At 42.2% G+C, this 19,821-nt stretch overlaps 2 protein-coding genes across 3 annotated transcripts in view; both read left to right on the forward strand.

Annotated features, from left to right (window-relative positions):
• The window catches only part of top3a (DNA topoisomerase III alpha), a 29,304-nt gene extending 18,212 nt beyond the window's left edge, over positions 1-11,092 (forward strand). The window contains exons 17-19 of one of the 2 annotated variants that reach the window (XM_032587866.1): positions 521-643; positions 4,791-5,518; positions 7,307-11,092. In XM_032587866.1, coding sequence (XP_032443757.1) covers positions 521-643; positions 4,791-5,518; positions 7,307-7,458 — 1,003 coding nt within the window. In that variant the 3' untranslated portion in view covers positions 7,459-11,092. Of the gene's footprint in view, positions 1-520; positions 644-4,790; positions 5,519-7,299 lie in introns of both variants that reach the window. The other variant, XM_032587865.1, reaches the window with a different exon arrangement.
• A 2,245-nt stretch (positions 11,093-13,337) lies between these two features.
• cbx7a (chromobox homolog 7a) lies at positions 13,338-18,766 on the forward strand. The gene is made up of 6 exons (XM_032587608.1): positions 13,338-13,676; positions 15,466-15,509; positions 15,629-15,694; positions 15,813-15,879; positions 16,711-17,011; positions 17,209-18,766. The coding sequence occupies exons 1-6, from the start codon at positions 13,608-13,610 to the stop codon at positions 17,748-17,750; spliced, it is 1,089 nt and encodes a 362-aa protein (XP_032443499.1). The 5' UTR covers positions 13,338-13,607; the 3' UTR covers positions 17,751-18,766.
• The last annotated feature ends 1,055 nt before the right edge of the window (positions 18,767-19,821 follow it).

A 19,821-nucleotide genomic window follows, 5' to 3' on the forward strand; every position in this document is an offset into this window, starting at 1 on the left:
GACTGACTAACTCTAAATAAAGTAACAAACCTTCGTCTAGTCCATAGTTCCACATAAACTTACATGTTTGAATTTCAATCTTAGTCCAGAAGCAACGTTTTTGTTGGTTTTTTTTAGCATTTTTCCACATCACAGTCACAAATATCAGTGTGTTTTTTGGGGATTTGATGTGATAGACCAACACAAAGTAGCACATAATTGTGAAACAGAAGGAAAACAATGTCTGCTTTTCTAATTTTTTACAAATATTAGTCAGAATAATGTTGGAGGATTTGTGTTTGAAGCACCTTTTGGCTGCAGCTTTATGCATCTAGAAAACAACATTTTTTGCAGCTTCTTTTCTGCCAAATAGATCCAGCTCGGTCCTTGGTCCTAGCATAAATTGTCTATAAAACACAATGAAGTAACATGGGAAAATGTGAAGAAGTACAAGCCCAATATCCCACTGCTGGATTCATTATCTGGACAACATTAGATGAAACACAACTAATTGGCCTGTTTCCTGTGTGTGTATCTGCAGTAGGTTTCTGGCCTGTGTGGGCTTCCCGGCCTGTAAGACGGCCGTCTGGTTCCCGGACGCGGTGCTGGAGGTCAGCAGGGACGACGGGGTTTGTCCCACATGTCAACCGAGCCCCATTCACCTGTGAGTACCGACACCACGCCTCCCTGCGACTCTTTAGCTCCGGCGCTGAAGAGTTACACTGTAAAAAGTGGCAACACTGATTCGCACGCCTTTTTTTTTACCTCCTAACAAAGCGGTTGCCCACAACGAGCCTCATTTAGTAGCTTTCAAGACTGAATCTAGTAGCATAAACACAGAAACACAACGTTCTCATCACTCTCAAGATTCAGAAAGTTGTTTTTTGATGATTGGATCTGTCACCTGATTAAGTGAAAGTCCAAAACATTGAGGGGGTTTTTTCGTCAAATGTTGTTTTTCCAACACACAAATACATCAGGGGAAGTATGACGCCATATTTGTGTCAGCTTGGGGACATCCCTGTGCTTCCTGTTGGGCTGCTGTGGTTAAAAAGATCATAATGGCAGGAGGTGCCGCTATATTAAGGGGAATCTGTTCTGACACATTAAAACTAACACCCAGGGAAATCCAGCTTTTTTTATTACTCAAAACAAACAACATTTATGAGCAGATTACAGTGTAAATGCACCAATTAATTGATTAGACAATAGAAGCAGCTCAAAAAGTTATCGCTGCTGTTCTTTGATGTTCTGGGTTTGTTTGCGACCTCATAGATGAGTAATTGTGGTCAGCTGGCCATTCACATAAAGGTTGTTTCATGTTTTCTCCACTGATAATGACTCACTGCGGTTCACTTGAGTCCCAAACTATTAGAAATGCCTCCTGTTGCCCTTTTCTATACGGATTTCAGTTCATTTCTTCCTCATCTGTTCTTAATTCAGTGTAAGGTTTCCCCCAAAAAACTTGTTAAGCCTGGTGGTTGGGTGCTAGGGCAGTCATTCATCCAGCGGCTCGTTGTGTTTTTGAGTTAAACAATATTTAAAGTTGACATGAAATTTGAAAATATCACTTGATAATTATGTGTTATTGAAAGATTAACACCTGAACACCAACTATAAAGTCTTAAAAAATGCAAACATTTTAAAAGACTTATATAAATAAGCAATGCTAAGCCTGGTGGGGGCACAAGTAAAGCCTGGTGGCCCGCCAGGCTTATAATACACTGGCGGAAACCCTTGAGTGAGACCGGGGCATTATGAAGCAGCCTACTTCATGTTGCCAGACAGCTTCTGCTCATTCATAATTAGGCTCGGGAGTGTGTAGTAAAATTCAAGCTAAAGAATGGATTACACAGTAGCTGCGTTTATATTGGCTGTAAAATTGCGCATAATTGGAATCACTAAAATAATTTTGCTTTATTGAAAAAACGGCAATTTAAAAAAAAAAAACTCACGTTTTACGACTAAATGTTTTGAATGATCAGGTTTGTCGCCTTATTGAGATTAGTGTATTTCACAAAACTGCAGTCTGAACGTTATTGCGAGTCATGTGACGAACGACCGGATGTTATTACTGGCGAAAAAGACAAACAAGACGTCAGAAAGTGACAGGACGGTGATGGAGCGGAATGTTTTTTAATGACTCAACGTGTGAGCAGACGTATTCACATGTGAGTTCACTTACCTCTCTGATTTAATGGCCGAAATTGTGTTGTTTCGACATTGAATAGCGACAAAGCTTTGCACACAACTGTGCTGAAAACGCAGCTACAGTTAAAACATGACCTACCAGGAGGGTGGAGTTTCATTTTTATTCTTTAAATTCTCAGATTTATCATTAGGAATCTGAGACATTTTTAATCGTGACAAAAAAAGCAGAAAGCGATTATTTCGACAACATTTTTTCTACAGCATTTGTTCAGCGATTGCTTGCTTCTCTTCAAAGTTGCCTAACGACAGCTTTAAAAAAAAAAAAAGATTTCCACTCCATCTCACTGCTTGCATGTTTCGGAGGAAGCACAACTCATCATTTTCCTCTCAGCACGATTCAACCCCGCAGGAACTACACTACTGTTCTTCTGCTACCTTCAGTTTCCTCCGAACCATGACAACAACAACAAGGACGGCGACGGCAACGACGACTCGGTGAAACTCTGGAGCCCATCGGCGGCCTCTTCCGCTGCAAGAGCCGCGACTGAACTCTTGTTTACACAAGTAGGCGTTAACCCCCTGAGCACCGGCCTCGGCTCGGTCCAAATATAGGGCACGCTCGCTCCGAGTCAGCCAAAGTGCTCCACACCAGCTCCGGTCACCATAGCAACCGGGCTTCACGGAGCTTAAAGTTGAGCTTCGCCGCTTGTTCTCAAAGCGGTGTTGTTTTTTCCCAATCACTTTTTGGATAACTCCTGTCCGTCCTCAGCCGGGTCCGGGTCAGAAGACGGATCCGTTCGTCGTGCCGTGCGTCTCTGACTGGCTGCAGCCGGCACCAGCCGAGAATACGACAGGTCGGGTCCGTTTTAGCGTCGTTTGTGAATGTTTGCAGCCCAGCGCATCGATCTGCTGCCTGCTGCAGTTCAAGCCTCCTCCCCACGCCCCCTGTGGTGGCTCTCCATCGCTTTGACCCAAAAAAACAAACATCATTAAGTATTAAATCATGTTTGTGTATGTAGTAACATTCCGGAGGACCGGTTTTAATAGTTTCCTGTGTTTGTTTTATGATTTATATCTGCTTAAACGTGGAAGACAACATCATCACCTTTCTGTTTGCGCCACCATTCCTCTTGATTCTGGAATAAATCTCTTAAACAATCGAACACTTGCAAAGCGGAATGCAGCAAAAATAATATTCAGTAGCAAAACTGAAGCTAAAATACGAACGTGATTAATAGGGCTGGCACTCTCTTACAACAAACCCTTTAAAATGTCACTGTTTTCCAATCTTTTCTTCTCTTAACACCTAATGTGAATTACTCTAAAATAATAATTCATTTAATCTGGATTTTATCAGGGGATAATCTTTTGCATTAAATTTGTGGGAAGAAAAAGATTTATTAAAATTTGTTTAAAAAAAAAAAAAAACACGAATCCCAAAAACAGAACAAGAGGAAGCCTTACGTTAATACAGACTATTTGAAATGGAGAACTTTGAGTTCATCCTTGGTAAACCAGTTAGTGGTTTATCACCTCTGAAACTGCATCAGTATGCTTGATCCTAATAGTATTTATTAATTATTAATAGTTTATTAATTTAAGGCCTCCTGTAAGGCTGCACAGCTTTGTTTAATTGTATAAAGGACAGTCTTGAGAATAAAGTGCATGTTTTTCCTCTTGATGACAGTTTACTCTTTTTCTTTTGTCTTAAATATGTAAAAATATTTATACAGCTAAGCTACTTATTGTAGGCATTAGTAGTGCATTGCAAAACTAGTTACAACAGGATACAAGATTTTCTGAAAAGTGTGGTGTGCATTTGTGTGTAGCCCCCTTCTACTCTGATACGTCTTGATGAAATCCAGTTTAAAGTGGGGTTAGGTCATAGAAATATGTCAACAGCTTTGACCTTCTGAGTACGGCTGAAATGATTAGTCGCACTTTTCTGATTATTATTTGTAAAAAATAATAATAATTGAAAACCGTGTGCAGTGTGGTTCTTTTTTCATTCTATACTTTGAGCAAAATGAAACCGCAGCGTTTCATAACCAACTTTCCTAATTACTATTTGTTTCAAAGTTAGTCTGCACTCTTCCTTTCAAGGACGAAGTTTACTTTGTTCAAGTTGGTTATTTAGAGACCTGTAGCTGAACGGTTGTAGACCTTTCAAATCACTAAAATACAACGTTAAAAACGCAACATATTCAAAAACATGACGACATTGATTAAGCACAGTTACAAATAAAAAAATCACAAATGGAAGTGGCAGGTCTTATCCCTGATTGGACGATTCCACTTTTGGCTTAAGAATCGGAAATTATTCTGCCGTTTGTTGAAAATATGAACATTGCCGGTGATACAAACGTAGTTACCGCTATCCAAGATTATTTTAAGTCGCGACAAACTACGAAGCTACGCAGCTCGGCTGACAAACACACTAACGTTGATAAGAGATGTCTTAAGTTTCCCACTCAGATCTGCCGTTTTGTTAATGCTGTTGTGTTTTTGAATAAGTTGTGTATTTAACACAATATATTAAGTTGTGTTTAGTGATTTGTTGAAGTGGTTTGTACTTCAGGGTCACCGACCGTACCTCTTTCTTCTCACTTGTTCCCTCTCTGGGCTCGGCTCCCTGAATTTGTGTTTCCCGACTTTTTCAGGCTGAAGTTTAAGTTCCGCAGAGGCAGCGTTCCTCCCATGATGCCTCTGGAATTTGTTGGCTGCATCGGTGGCTGCGACGAGACGCTCAGAGAAGTTTTGGACCTCAAGTACCTTGGAGGAGGAGGAGGAAGAGGAGGAGGAGAAGGACGAAGCAGAGGACCGGGAGATGCTACAGGATGGAGTGGAGGAGGAGGAGGAGGAGATGATGTTCCGCCTCCGAGGCCTCCGAGACCGCCACAGCCCAGACCCTCCATGCCTCCTGTTCCCGCCTGGACCCCCCAGCCCAGACCTCCACCAGGTGGCAGCGGCGTCCGCGTGGAAGCCAGTAGCGACGTGATCGTCTGCAACTGCGGCCAGGACGCGCTCCTCCTGACGGTGCGCAAAGACGGCCTCAACCAAGGCCGTCAGTTCTACAAGTGCAACTCCGGGGCCTGCAACTTCTTCCTGTGGGCGGATCAGCCGAGTCAGCAGGGGGCGCCGCCGCAGAGCAGAGGGCCCCCGCTGTCGGTGCAGAGGTCTCCTCAGGCTCCCAGGGCCTCGCTGGGGTTCGGGAACACGTCCGGAGGCGGCAGAGGGCACACCGTGTGCAACTGCAACGACAACGCCGTGACCCGCACGGTGCAGAAGGACGGCCCCAACAAGGGCCGCATGTTCCACACCTGCGGGAAGCCGAGAGACCAGCAGTGCGGCTTCTTCCAGTGGGCTGACGAGAACGTACCTCCACCAGGCAAGGCTCACACACGGTTCCACTTTCAGTATTAGTAATCGGCATTATAAATCTACAGCCTTATTTCCCAGTGTGTCCTAAGATTAACCTGATCTTTATCTAAATAGCATCTGTTATCAAAATGAGACAGAGGTATGCAGAAAATTCCCCTAAAAGTTTCGGTTTGTTAAAAGTGAAACCGAAGCTAGTCCTGCATCAGATATAAACACACGCATAGACACACACACACACACACAGTAAACCAAAGTCCATGGACGTGTACCACTTCAGACAGCAACTAATTTGTTGAGCCCAAAGCGTTTTGTCTCACATTTTGTCTGGGCTCTTAAAAAAGCCATGAGACTAAACATGCTTACAGTAAACAGTGCCTTACAAAGACATTATTTACACCATGAATGTTTTTCTATTTTGTCATGTTACAGCAAAACACGGTGTATTTACTGGGATTTTATGTCATGTATCAACACACAACAGAGCACAGTCGCAGGTCTGTCACAATAACAAGTTTTGCTGGACGATAAATTGTCCCAGAAGTTAAAGCACGAAAAAAACAATAATGTTGTTTTGAGATCGTTTTCAAGTGATATATTGATAACGGTAAGGCAATAAATCAATAATATCGATAGACATGTGATTAGGCCTGGCACAATAATCGATAAATCAATTAATCGCATGATAAATTAAAACAAACTCAAGAATTTTCACTTGCATAATTTATTGTTTTCCTCTTTTTCTACCAAAAGCTGGATGATAAAAGTCTTCAGCCTGGTGATCTGGTCTCAACCAACCCTTATAAAACTGAAAACTGAAGGACAGTTTTGTTTACAAAGACTTCATGATTAATTTTATTTTTTTTGTTTCCGTTTTGTTTGTTTATTGTGGATATTTAAAATGTCTTTCAGTTCCAGTGTTAAAGGTTCATCAGAATTTAAAGTTTATTCGTCTTTGAGAATGAGTTCTTGCATTATTGTTACTTTAGCTGCTCAACCTTCTCACAGCTAGCTAACTCACTCGCTCTTTGGTTGCCCAGCAACAACCTGTTGAGTAACTTGCGCAGCAGCAGTTTCATGCTTCGTCATCGTGCCTAATAATGACACAATGACGTAAAAAATAAAATAGTTTATTTCTAATTAGAAATGAACAACAATGGTGGAGAAAATAAGTACAACAGTTGGGGAGGACGATGTGGAAAAACATGAAACGTCACGCCACCAGTCGGGCAGTATTTCAGATATTCAAAACAAAAAAACGACGCAATAATTATCGATATCGACTGGTGTGAAACAATTATATCGTGATACGTTTTTCAGCCGTATCGTCCAGCTCTAAGTAATGCAAGCAATTTATGATGATCATTTAGCTGGAAGACATTTTAAATATCCAAAATGAATAAATAAAATATCAGAAACAACAAATCAAATGTATACTAATGTCTCTATAAACAAAATAGTTATTCCAAAAAAAAGTAGTAAATTCCAGGACAATGCACCAGGCTGAAGACTTTTGTCATCCAGGTAGAAAAAGAGAGAGAGAGAGAGACAAACAATCAATCATGCAAATGTAATTTTAATTTGTCATGCGATTAATTGATTTATTGCTTATTGCGACAGGCTTGCATAATTGTGGCGTGGAGGAAAAGATTTGCATAGCTCAAATATTTTTACCACATATAATCAGCCTCTGTAAGGCATTACTTGATAGATTACAATAGATTACAATTAGCATTTTCTTGTCAAGCAGCAAAATCAAACTTCTCCATGTCTCCTTCCTCGTCTTCCTTCGGTGGAGGATTTAACGCATTTAACGAAGACGGAGGGAAGACGGGGAGGAAGACGGCGGGAGACGGCGCCGCCGGCAGAGCTCCCGCTGCGAGGAAACCGCGGACCTGCGGCATCTGCCACATGCCGGGACACACCCGGGTCACCTGCCCTCAGCGGTGACCGACCGGATCCGGAGCGCCGCGACGTCGCCAAGACGCCACCGGTTTTGCTTTGCGGTGGACAGTAACGAGCGTGTTTATCAAGTGCCTCTTCGCAGCAGGTAGACGTCCCCTGGTTTCGCAACTCTTCCCGTAAAGTGAAAACAGGTTCGACTGCAGGACCAACGGCTGTAAACAGATTCAAGAGAGCAGAGTTGCACCTCTGAACAATGGCATGAAAGAGAAACTAAAACTCTGTTTGTTCTGCTCTGATCCGATCTCCTCTCCGAGGACAGCTCAAGGTTTCATGTGTCATACGTAACTCTTTTTTTTTTTTTTTACCCCTGGAGTTGAAAGACAGAGGGGGGGGAGGTTTAACCTTACGAGGACAATAATCAGAACCAAAATTAGATGCACGTTGAACTCTTTTAAGAAGGGGAATTTAAGCCTGTTTAGCTAAAGTCAAACTGTTAAGTCGAGGCTCTTTTACGGCCGGAGGGAAACATCCGGGGAGAGACCCAGCGCCGCACACGACGGTGCTGGACTACTTTTAAAAACTTGTAGGTGTTTGTAACCACGGCAACTCGGAAGATGCTCAACAAGTTAATTGTTCGCTTTTCTCTGCTGGCCCTCGGATCGGATGTGTCCTTTCCCCCCATCCAGCCACGGAGAAGTGTGTTTAATAAAAGGCAGGCAGGTCACGACTGTCTGAAGGTGTAATTAGCTATACTTTATTTAAAATGCTGACTTTTACTTGTAATAATTTAAACCAGAGAAGTATTTTACTGTCGTGTTATTTTTGTTGACGCGCGAAGCGTTTATTAAAACACAAAGCCATTAAAAAGGAATGGTCAGCTCTGCGTATTTTTTTTTATTTTTAATTTTTAAGCCTGGTTGACGATGATAAACGTTTCTGTCTTTGCACACAGGCGGGGCTTTGCTTTTTGGAGAAGCTGGGTGTTGTTTTGAGTCTGTGGTGCTTTTCCTTTTGCTCTTGGTTTTTGCTGTTTTGGTCTGTGAAACTTGGAAAAAAGCCCGAGATATTCTGTCAGCTCTCAGTGTGTCAGCGTTGGGCAAACCTCTTGACCCTGACTCGGCAGCCGAGTTCATGTTTTGGACTTCCCTGCAAAAAATGTCCAGTCATTGACTCACTGAAACCAGATACTTAACATGCAAAACTATGTATATATTTTTCTCTCTCTCGTTTATTTAAAAATGCTAAGTATTTCACATTCCATTTTTAATTAGAAATGTAAAAAATACATATATATTATTTATTATCCTTGAGGGATGCCTGCATCTTATCCTATCAGACATCGAATGTTTGGTTTGGTGATGATAATTGTAAATCTACCAGTCAGGCTTTAACCTTTCCACATGCGCAACCACCCTAAACATACAACAAAAACTCAGATGAAACGCCTTTGAATAAGAACATATTCATGTGTCAGAGTGGTCCAGTCAAAGCCCAGACCTATACCCAATTGAGAAGCAGTGGCAAAGCTTGAAAGTTGATGCTAAAGTAAGATTTTTCTCGATCTTACTGTCGGTTTTGGAAGCGATAACTGCAGTGGTTGAATACCGTCACATAAAATCTACAACTAAACACACTTAAGTTAAAAAAAAAAAAAAAAAAAAGTAGGGAAGTTTACAAGTAGGGCTTTAAACTCTTCTGCAACTGCGCCGCATCTTAAAAGTATCCGCTGATTTCCGTGGAGCTTTAAATTTCGTCAGGGTCTGGTTGGGATAGCATTCCCAGAAATGATTCCCTCCTCGCTTCATCGGAGATCCACTTTAAGTGGTGATTTCCCCGCGGGAATCAGAGCGGGGACAAAACCCAAAAAAAGAAAAGAAAAGAAAGGGAAGTTAAAACGGATTCCCGGCAGGGGGAGGCTGTAATGTTTTACTGCTCTCTGTAGTTGTGTTGGTTTTCCAGAGAATATGCAGCGATGCCTTTTACTGGCACGTTTGATGACTCACGCGTGACTCATAACGTGGGTGGGAGTCCGTGTTGTTTTTTTTCCCTTTCCCTTTCCCCTCGCCGCACCGGCTCCTACAACTCCGCGATTACAGGAGTATCCAGGCAGATAAACGAGTCATGTGACGGGTCGTGTTGTTTCTCTGAATCGGAGGCAATAAGCTTTCACTGACGGGAAGCAAACGGCGCTGCATCCCTGCAGGGTGACTACGGAAAAGGCAAGAGGAAGGAAAAAAAAAAAAAAAACACCCCAGGGTGCAGCGAAATTCCCGCATGTCCCGATAGGAATTACTGGAATCATTTTCCTTTATTTTTTGTTTGTTTGTTGACATTGTGCAGAATTACTTGCCCGACAGCAGCGCGCCTGTTTTCATCGTTGAAGACGCTGAATACGTAGAAGTTTACAGACGCGTGAAAGTCGTTATTATTTAGGGATTTTGAAGAAGCTTATTCCCTCACGATGAAGTCAATGAATTTATTAGATTTTCTAAAAAGCAATTTGAGCTCTTTTTAAAAAAAAAAAAAAAAAAAATCAACTTAGAATCAAAACCGCTCATGCAGCCTCTTAATATCGCACTCGTATTCGGATAAATGTTCCTGCAAATTGCGTTTTGTTTTGTCTTCTGGTGGAAATCTGAGCGCTCTTCGTATCTTAATTGGTGGATTTCATTTGAATTTCCAAATTTTCTTTCACATCTTTTTTAAAAAAAAAATAAATCTTGGGCCCGGACCTTTCCAGGTTCTGTATTTATTCCAAAACCAGCGTCGATGAATGTCTGGGAACGTTGTCCCGTTCATGTTTAAGTGAACTTGCCTTTGTGTGCATCACTGGCAGCTCAAAGGACCCTCAGCATGATGCTGTCACCTCTGTGCTTGAAGGCTTGGGGTGCTGTTAAAGCCTGGCCAGGTCCTCCAAAACGCTCAAAGCCTTTTATGGCAGTCAGCTTTAAAACCGGGTTAGTTAATGAATGCTAATATATAGCAGGCGTAATTGCATCTGGTGGTTCCTGGACTCTTCCTGACCGTTCTACCTGATGTTATTTTGTCTGAAAGAGGTGACTCAGGTAAGATTATTGAAAATTGCCAGTTTGGTGTTCAAATCAGACTGTGATCCCAAGCCGAAATTGGTTTTGAAATGAATAAAGCAAGCTAATATTAAGCTTCTGGAATGGTCACCTATTTAGCAACCAGTTTTCGTGAGTACTGCCTTATGCCAGAAGTTTTTCTTGAGATTTAAAAAAAAAAAAAATGCTTAGATTGTCTGAAACTTGCTAAAGGAAATTAAAACACACACACAGATTCAGGTGTTTGTCAGCTACGCTCTCAGTCGGGCCGCAGTTCTTGTGGTACCACATACAGCAGCGGACTTCCCAGTGATGTTACTGTTGTCATCACATATGCATAAGTAGTTTGTTATTGTGGTTTCCTGGTTTTGTTTTCTCTCTTTCTGAGGCAGACGTCAACGGTGCTGACTTCTGTTATCTCTGTGCTTTTTTCTCTACTCAAGAAAAGCACCTTTTCTCCCTTTTTTTTTCCATCTCTGCATCCAATTACATTTGAAATGAACCCAAAGCAACGTCTAGCAATGTCTCATATATATCAAATCTGTTGGGCTTCTCCTATTGAGTGCCGCACTGACGACCAGGAGATGTTAAAAAATAAAAAACTTTAAAAAACACTTGTCTCAAGGCGCATGTATATATTTGGACTCTTGAGTTTCTAATTGCCAACTCTGCCTGCAAAGAGATGAGTAAAGTTCCTCTTAATCCCTGTGGTTTGTTTCCAGAATGACTGATGATGTCATGGTGAGGTCACCAGGCTTCGCTGTGTTTATGCCTCTTGTCTTTAGATTGCAAACTGTGGAGCAAGAGCGTTTTTTTTTTTTTTCCATGAGGAAGGCAACCAGATGGACAAAAACGCAGAGCAGAAGCTGCCGGTTTGAAGACAATCTTTTTTTATTTTTTTTTTTGTTTCCCTGAAAGCATCAGCTGTTCAGATGGAAGCGACCAAAACGTCTTGACTGAGCCACTGCAGATTTAGGAGGGAGGGGAGGGGGTCAGAGGTCAATAAATCTGTTTTCATCCCTCAGCTGTTCGACGGCTCTTCCTGCTGCGTCATCCTCGTCTTTCTGCAGTCTCCATAACAACAGTTACCATGACATCCGGTGCCCGTAAGCGATGCGAGTTTTCCAGGTGCAGAGGAGACCGTGAACCATCGGCAGCGAGTGCGAACCGCGTACATGTGGCGAGTGACAGGGAGGTTTACGTGAAACGAGCCACAAAAACCCCCCAAAGGGAGACGGCAGGGAGCCTCACATGATTCTACCGAGGAAACCGGACCAGTTACAAATCAGGTGTTAAGTTGAAAAAGTGCTTGTGAAAAGCAGTCCTTGTTGGAGCCGCCCTGAATTCCAGCTTTCGTGTCTCTGGGTGGGATATATCTGAGCCTTTTGGTCAGTTTTTTGTTTCTTTACCCATTTTTGTTCCATATTAGGATCAAACATGCTTGCGTGAGCCGGGCATCTCCACTGAAGAAGAAGAAGAAGAAGAAGTGAGGCAGTGCTGTCATTTCCATTGCAGATTCTGATCTTTGCCGGCTTCACTTGTGTTACATAAAAATACATGAGCTCTCGCTGTTTGGCTGGCGAGTTCAGCGAGTTTGCCGTTTTAACTGCGCCGCCTCACGTCGCTCACTGATCGGTCTTTGAAGCCGCGGCGGGACGGATACGATCTGTTTCTTTTGTATTTTTGAAGGATTAGTACGCATAAATAATCCTGCTGGATTTCTGATGCAGAGCTCAAAGTGAAACTGATTCTTCTAAATATGAGGCCTAAAATAAGCCTCACTATGGATGATATACAGTGTTTGAAGGCATTATTTCTCTTTATCTTCACATTTGCCACACGACAGGTTAACATGTGGATGCATGTGGTAAAGTTGTGTAAAGCAAATATTGGTTATCCTGTTTAAATACCTAGTAATGACCCATTTTCTATTTTCAAGGTTCCAAGAGCTGCTAGAAGAGAAACGGGCCCACAGCATTACACATCCTCCTCTGAACTTATCACTGGATGTGGGGTGCTTTTTCACATATTCATTTATTTATTAGATGGGTTTATAATCCCAGTAGTTTTAGGAAAACTCAAAATCTCTGATGGTAGGACAGAGTTTTTCCTGGCATCATTTCCAAAGCAGGTCAGCATATTTATAGGGGTGAACTGTTACCCCTCATGACCCCTCTCTGTAGTCATCATCATATTTATACATCATATTTATACTTTATACAATTTATTATACTTTATATATATTTATACATATTTATAAAGTCACTGATTTCTTACTAGACGGTCATAAAACATAGCTTAAGCTAAAAATAAAAAAAAGTAAAGAATAAATTAAGAAATGCTTGAGTTACTTTTATTTCAATGTTTTTGTTTGGGGTAAAAATAATTTAGCATTAATAACAACAGTTGGGTTTTTTTTTATTAATGAATAACTTAATTAAAACATTTTAGGTTATATTGCCTCAGCCAAATATTAAATTATTTGGAGGTATTTTAGACATTCTTACCGTGAAAATAAATTACTTTTATTTAGATCGGGGTGTACATATCTGTTAGGAAAGGAATGCATAAACGTTTTTGTTGGGGTTTTTTTCATTTTTGAGTGAAACTACATTTACAGTCAAGCCTTAAAAGTAAAATAAAAACATTTTATCTCTAGAATATCTCTGTTATTATTTTGTAATCCCTCGGTAACCTTGTCTGTTGACCCTCCTCCTCGCTCATCTTCCTCTGTCCCTCCTCTGCACTCTGCTCTAATTTTCCGCGCGCTCCCGCCTCCTCCGCGGGCACGCTCATTGGGGGCTTGGCCCTCTACGCAACAGAAAGGGGGCGCGCCCGCGTTAAAGCGGCGCGCTGTCCAGCGTTCATGTGTCGCAGATTTTAAAAAGTGAGGCAGGAGAGCGGCTGGAGTTTCTGAGCGAGGGGAGGCGCAGAAGCTTAGCGGAAAAAAAAAAAAAACTAGGACTCTCGGAGGGAGCCGTGGAAAAACACTTAGCGCTGTTTTTTATTCTTCTTCTTCTTATTATTATTATTCGTCCATCCTCCTTCCCCCCCCCGTAACTACTTTATTTCCGCACGTCGGGAAGTAAACAAGCAGGGATCCAGTTGCGTCCTGTTTGGACCGTCGCGATGGAGCTGTCATCTATTGGAGAGCAAGTGTTCGCTGTCGAGTCAATTACAAAGAAGAGAATCAGAAAGGTAAGAAACATTCCTGCTTATAAACAAACACCCCCCCTTTAAATAACACAATTAACCTGCTGTTTTATGCTAATGCATCTCAATGTACCAACCGCTGTCCTCGCGCCGTCAACAACAACAACAACAACACAAGGCTGTGGTTTACGTAAAGAAAACACTACAACTAAGTCGTTATTTTAATGCAACTGCGCCAAAGTTTCCCCGAGTGGCGTCCTGTGCAGCGGCGGAGCTGCTGCGGCATGGCCGTGTTTTGGGGGAGCCTACGCAGTTGTAGTAAAATGGGAAGAAGGGGAAAAAAAAAAAAAAAAACAGAAAAGGGGGCGTTGGGGGTGTATCTTTTAAAAAGCGGACGGCGAGCGGGCTGCTGCGCAGTTTATATTATTTACGCCAGCGCGCGGAGTGGAAATGCTGTGTAACATCACAGAGAGCCGCGTGATGCTGGTCGTATTTAGTTACGACGGGGAGCTGCTGTGAATTCAAACTTGACTTATATTAACCCCGCGACGCTACAGGTGCTCTCTGCTCGTCTTAACGCTCATGACGTAAAAAAAAAAAAAGTAACATAAAGCGAGCCTTTTTAAAGTTTACGGTAGCGCAATACAATACTGTGCGTTCATTGCGTTCCCTCACACGCGCTGGATTTGTTTGCGTTTTATTTCAGCTTATTTCTTTTCGCCCGTTTTATTCATTTCAAACTAGCGTCGCCTCCGATAGCAGTTTCGGACGTGCGCGTTGCGCAACACTGCTTGTTTACATGCTCCCGCGTGGCCCCACCTATCCAAGCCACCGGTGTAATGTTCCAGAAAGCGCCCCCCCTGCGCCGTGAACACGGGCGCTCGTGGAGCGAGCACGTCATCGCAATGCGAGCGCCAGGGCTGCTGTTTGGAGGCCACGCAGCTCCGCTGCCGGTGACGTCAGCCTGCAGAAAAACGTGGAGAAGGAGAGAAACTTCACGAACCTTCCCTCCCTCTGTGTAGCTCCACAGTTCAATTAAAACCGAGAAGCCATTAGATAATTAAAATATGGAACTCGTGAAGGTAATTAATTGAAATAACAGGTGTAGTTTAAAAAAAATAAAGTGTTGCTGCAGTTATTTTTGTATTTTCTTTTATGATCGCCATCCAATGCAAGAAGTAGTCATATTTGTTTGTCATGATTAAAATGACATTGAAAACAAATGCTTTTAATAAATCAGAAATAAACATGCTTATGATCATTTAAATCTATCTGATTATAGATGATTACATGTGAATTTTACTTAGGAAATGAATATAAATATCAATTTTACAAATAAGCAAATGTAATTGTTTCACCGTTTCATGGTCCTTCGCTGCAACAAATCATGACTTCATGATTTTTGTCTTTTTTGTTATCAGAGTGCTTCATTCTCTATAATGGTATCAAGTTGACTTGTGCGCTTCTTAACCAATCATATGTGCGAGCTGCACTCACTGATTGTGTTAATATTGTGTGGCCAACTTCAGCACAGAAGTTATAGGGAAAATCATGACATGCCTTCAACATTTAATCCACATTTTTTCACAAGAATTTCACATATTAATATGTAATTACACATTGAATTGTTTATGGATTCTAATTATCATAAACATATTTTAATAGTTTCCATTTTAAAATATGAACATCTGTCGGCTCCTCCTTCCCTCTATCCACAGTTTAAAGGGACAGCTGCCTTATTTCTTGTGCTCTGGTGTCTCTGGTACACAGGGACGCATTTTTATGGCCGGTTCACTGACTGCTGTCCCTCCCCCCACTTTGTGTCTCTCTTCAGGGTACTGTGGAGTATCTACTGAAATGGCAGGGATGGCCCACAGAGTGAGTAAGCCTTGAGTCATCCACGGACCTCACCACTTCCAGATATACTTAAGAGCTTTTCCAGAATATGCTCAGATCATTGATAAACAGACAGTCGTTAAATATCTCCGCTTTTGCAGGTACAGCACTTGGGAGCCAGAGGACAACATTTTGGACCCGCTCTTGGTCCTGGCTTACGAAGAGAAGTGAGTAATACTGGAAGCATTTTAGGTTTCTCTTTTTTGTTCTCTCTCAGTTTTAGTTTCCTTTCTCGCCTCCTTTCCTCTGACCTCCCCCTCCTGTCTGCATCTTCTCTTCTTGCAGCCAGGAGAAGCTCAGATCTCTGAGCTTTCGAAAGAAAGGTCTCAGACCCAGGAAGCTGGTGCTGCGGGTAACGACACTCATCTTTCTTCACTCTCAAACATTTGTCGTATCTTCTTTCACTAACACAAGCTGCAGCTAGGTATTTAGAGCAAGTTCAAACTTTAAACAAGTGAAGCATTTTAGTGGTGGAATCTGTTTTTTAGTAATTTGCGCAACATGCTGCTCTATGAGGGTCTTTTATCCTTCATACATAAAACACCTTTTTCAGCAAGTTGAGAAAATGATTTCTTACATTTTAAAAAATGTAAGAAATATATGTTGAGCCAAATATATTTTATTTATTTATTCGCATTTAGGCATAATCAGACTTTTCCAAACAGGTTTTATATTTATTATGTCAGTATTTGCTTAAATATTTACAATACAACAATAAAAATAGAAGAATAGCCAAAGTCTAATAAACCAATCACTGACAATTAATCGTAATTGTCGGATTAATTGTCTGCATCCTTAGCTTTAAGTTGGAGTCAGATAAGGCAACACTGTTCCCACACTATCACTTTCGCTGCTATATTACAAATTAATGGAGGAGATTCCAGGAAGGCTTTCTGAAATGTAGGCTCATGCAGCATTTTATGTAAACCGAGCAGGGACACGGAAAAGGAAAAACTGATTAACTCCCTCAACTTACCGATCTAGTCTAGAGTTCCTTCATCGGCTCTGAAAACTCTCTAAACTCACTGATGGTTGTTTTACAACAAGGTGCATTCCTGTTACAACTGTAGAAAACAAATGTGTGCTAGAATAAAATGATGACAAATCATCAAAAAATCTCTGCAAAAATATTTTGATGAAAGATTTGTACACCAGCGATTATTGTTCCCCCTGCTGACCTCAGAACATTTTCGGCATGGACCTCCGGAGCGCCCACAAGGATGACGAGAAGCCCCCGCCTCGCCTGCGCCTGTCCCTCACCAGATCCATGAGCACGGACGTGGAGCAGGCGTGCCGGCGCCGGGCCCGGAGGAGGAACAGACAGAGAGTGACCAAAGCCTTCCCAAAACACTCTTCCAACAAGCCAATCCATGAGCAGAAGATGAAAGTGGAGCCGGTGGAGAAGGACTGGGGCGGCACCAGTGAGGAGGACAAGCCCGGATGTGAGAGCACCACTGAGGAGAGACGTGAAGACAGCTTGTATGGTCAGTTGTCCAATGAGTTGATTGATTGATGTGGCAATATGAATGTTGTGGTTTATTACTATTGATCTGTAATTGTTCTTTGCTGGCTGCAAAGCGAATTGCCCCTTGGGGACAATGAAGTTTGTCTAATCTGATCTAACATTTATCTGAAGTGAGTCTTTATATGTAACCAATGTTTTTCCTGCTTTCTCCCACAGGTCAGTCAGAGTGCAGCTCTCCTCCGTTCTTAGAGGAACAAGACATGGACATGGAGGTGGAGGAAAAGGCTGCCAGCCCGGACATGTGGACAGACGAAGCGGACGGACGAATCTTTGAAACCAGTCAGAGAGACACAAATTCACAGAACAAATCGGAGGACAACACCTTGGTGTCTGAGGCCAAACCAGAAGTCGTGGTTTCCCCAAGCGGCAGGTCAGACTGGGTGAAGGAGGTAGGTGTGGAAGCCTTCTCAGAGAGTCCAACCATGGAGAAAAAGAACGCAACCTCAGTGATAGTGAGGGTCCAGGAATGTGGCAAGACGACGGGTGATGCCGTCTCCGTCTGCTCTGACTCTGAGCCGCAGAAAGACGAAGTGAGAAGCGACAATCAGAGCGTGATTGTGACGGCGTCGGACCCCCCAAAAGTTCCCTACGAAGCGCCACGTCCTGGGAAAGTGATTGTGACGAACGTGACTGTAAACTGCCTGACGGTGACTTTCAAAGAGGCGAGCTGCAGCGATGGCTTCTTCAACGGCTGCTGAACCAAGAGAGGGGAACATGGAGAGAGGGATCAGCATAACTATAGTTAGACCTGGCGCTCATGGTGAAGTAAATACCGCAAGCAAATAGTGTCTGTAAGGTCATTCCACATGATTTTATGAGTTCAGTAAGACATCATTGCCTTGGAATAAAAGTGAGTGGTGATTTTATTATTATAGTGGCTCATTTATTAGGTGTGACAGGAAACAATGCACTGCAGGCCAGCAGATTAAACCGATCTTGGTGGCAGAGTTCATTCTTACAGCAGCTTGGTTCACCCTACTGCAGGAAAGGGCGGCCGAAAACAACAGTTTAGAGAACAACTCTGATGCAGCTACCGTTCCAGTTGTCCTCAGTGCTTTCCAGCAGGAAGCAGGTTTTCACCAGAACCTGCTTCCAGTCGACTTTTTTAAGAAAAGAAAAAGTAAAACAATGTTTTTTGTAAATGTCGCTCACTGTCGCTCGCACAGAGCTACCCGCATGCCCCCATCAGTCTGTGCCACACACGCACGTGGCTCTCTGCCACGCTTTTGTCGGAAGGGGTTTATTTCTGTAACAAAAGAGGGATCCAAACAAAGACGGCGGATTAACGCCTCAGACGGAGTCGTGCATCTAAAGGAAGGGTTGGTCGGACAAAAAGGAAACGCGCGGTCGTGTTTGCTGTCTCTTCGTCCTTTAACTTTCCAAGTATGAAATGCTGCCTGGGTCTATTTTTGTATTACCAATTGATAGTCCGCTCCTTTCACCGGCTTTTGTGCTCATCAAAAGAGGAGGTGTCGATTCAAGACGTTGCTTCTGAGTAGGTAATGTACAAATGGAAGCAAATGTACTTTTGAGTCAAAAACTGTAGTGAGCTATTATTTATTGCATGTCACTTGTATAAACTGCACTAATTTATGTCTCTTGATGTGTCGGAATCTGTCCCTCTCTAACAAAGAAGGATTATCAAACATGTCTTCTCTATATCACAAAAAGATTTCTATTTGACTGCATTTTCAATAAATGTGTATGAAAATAATGTGTCTGGGTGGATATTTATCACGGATGAGTTTGGGAAATAAATTAAAAAATCAGAGTACAACTTCAAAGCTCTCACTTTGACAGAATAGAGGCTTGAAACCACTAGAACAGTGATTAGTGGAAACCCAAACTTAGAATGAAAAGCCCATTTTCTCTAAACTAAGAAGCTCTGTATTTTGTTCTTCCGGTGGAAACCCAGTGGGTTTGTCAAGTTCTGTTCAAACAGCAGCTCCAAAAATCCCAATGACCTGTCAGCAAAAGAGAAGAGTTTGTTGTAGACGGGATGTTTTAGGAATTGCTATTGCCAACAATCACCACTAGAGGGCAGAGTGGTCTAATGCAGAGAGGCTGCTTGCCTTCAGATCCCCAGATGTGATTCATAACTGGGCATGGCGGGGGAGCATGCTGCTGCTGCAGGAGCAGAGGATCCACGATGCGAACGGTTCGGAGACGTAAAAATATTAATAGAAGTGTGAAGAATCTGGTTGCAATTCGGAAGTGGATGAGAAAAATAAACTAAGAGAATAATAAACTGTTTCCCCAGCCTTTACTCTTTCTTCCACTGGCTAAAAGTTGTGCTGTTTCTTCTTTGATTCCTTGTTTTTTCCCCCCTTGATTATTCTTTTTCTTGTTTCCTTTGTCCATTCCCTCTTTTTTTCTTTTTGTTCTTTTACCCTTTATTCCTTCTGCGGTCTCTTTCTTTCTTTTCCTTGTGTCATTATGTTCTTCATGTGCCTGCCATTCCTTCTTCCTCTTTGTATCCTTATTGCATCCTTCCAGTTGATTGATTGTTAGCAGTTCAGTTCCTTATTGAGCAGAACATTGTACCTTTTTGCCATTCTCTCTAACAAACTGATAAGATAAGATAAAATAAGATAATTTTATTAGTCTCCCATAGGAGAAATTTATCTTGGAAGCTGGGGCAAAACTGCAATACAACAATTATTAGCTTGTCAATTAGTCAGGCTATCTGCAACTGTAGCCAACCTGCAAGCAGCTGCTCCACAAACATGCTGCTCATATTTTGTCAATGAGTTGTACAACATAATATTG

This window comes from Xiphophorus hellerii, chromosome 16 (assembly GCF_003331165.1).
Source record: "Xiphophorus hellerii strain 12219 chromosome 16, Xiphophorus_hellerii-4.1, whole genome shotgun sequence".
Lineage (NCBI taxonomy): Eukaryota > Metazoa > Chordata > Actinopteri > Cyprinodontiformes > Poeciliidae > Xiphophorus > Xiphophorus hellerii.

Bases quoted from the DNA above. Each gene is read 5' to 3' on its own strand.
- cbx7a (XM_032587608.1), top strand. From the start codon at position 13,608: ATGGAGCTGTCATCTATTGGAGAGCAAGTGTTCGCTGTCGAGTCAATT. The intron at 13,677-15,465 runs GTAAGAAACATT...GTCTCTCTTCAG, and splicing joins CAAAGAAGAGAATCAGAAAG to GGTACTGTGGAGTATCTACT. The intron at 15,880-16,710 runs GTAACGACACTC...TGCTGACCTCAG, and splicing joins CCAGGAAGCTGGTGCTGCGG to AACATTTTCGGCATGGACCT.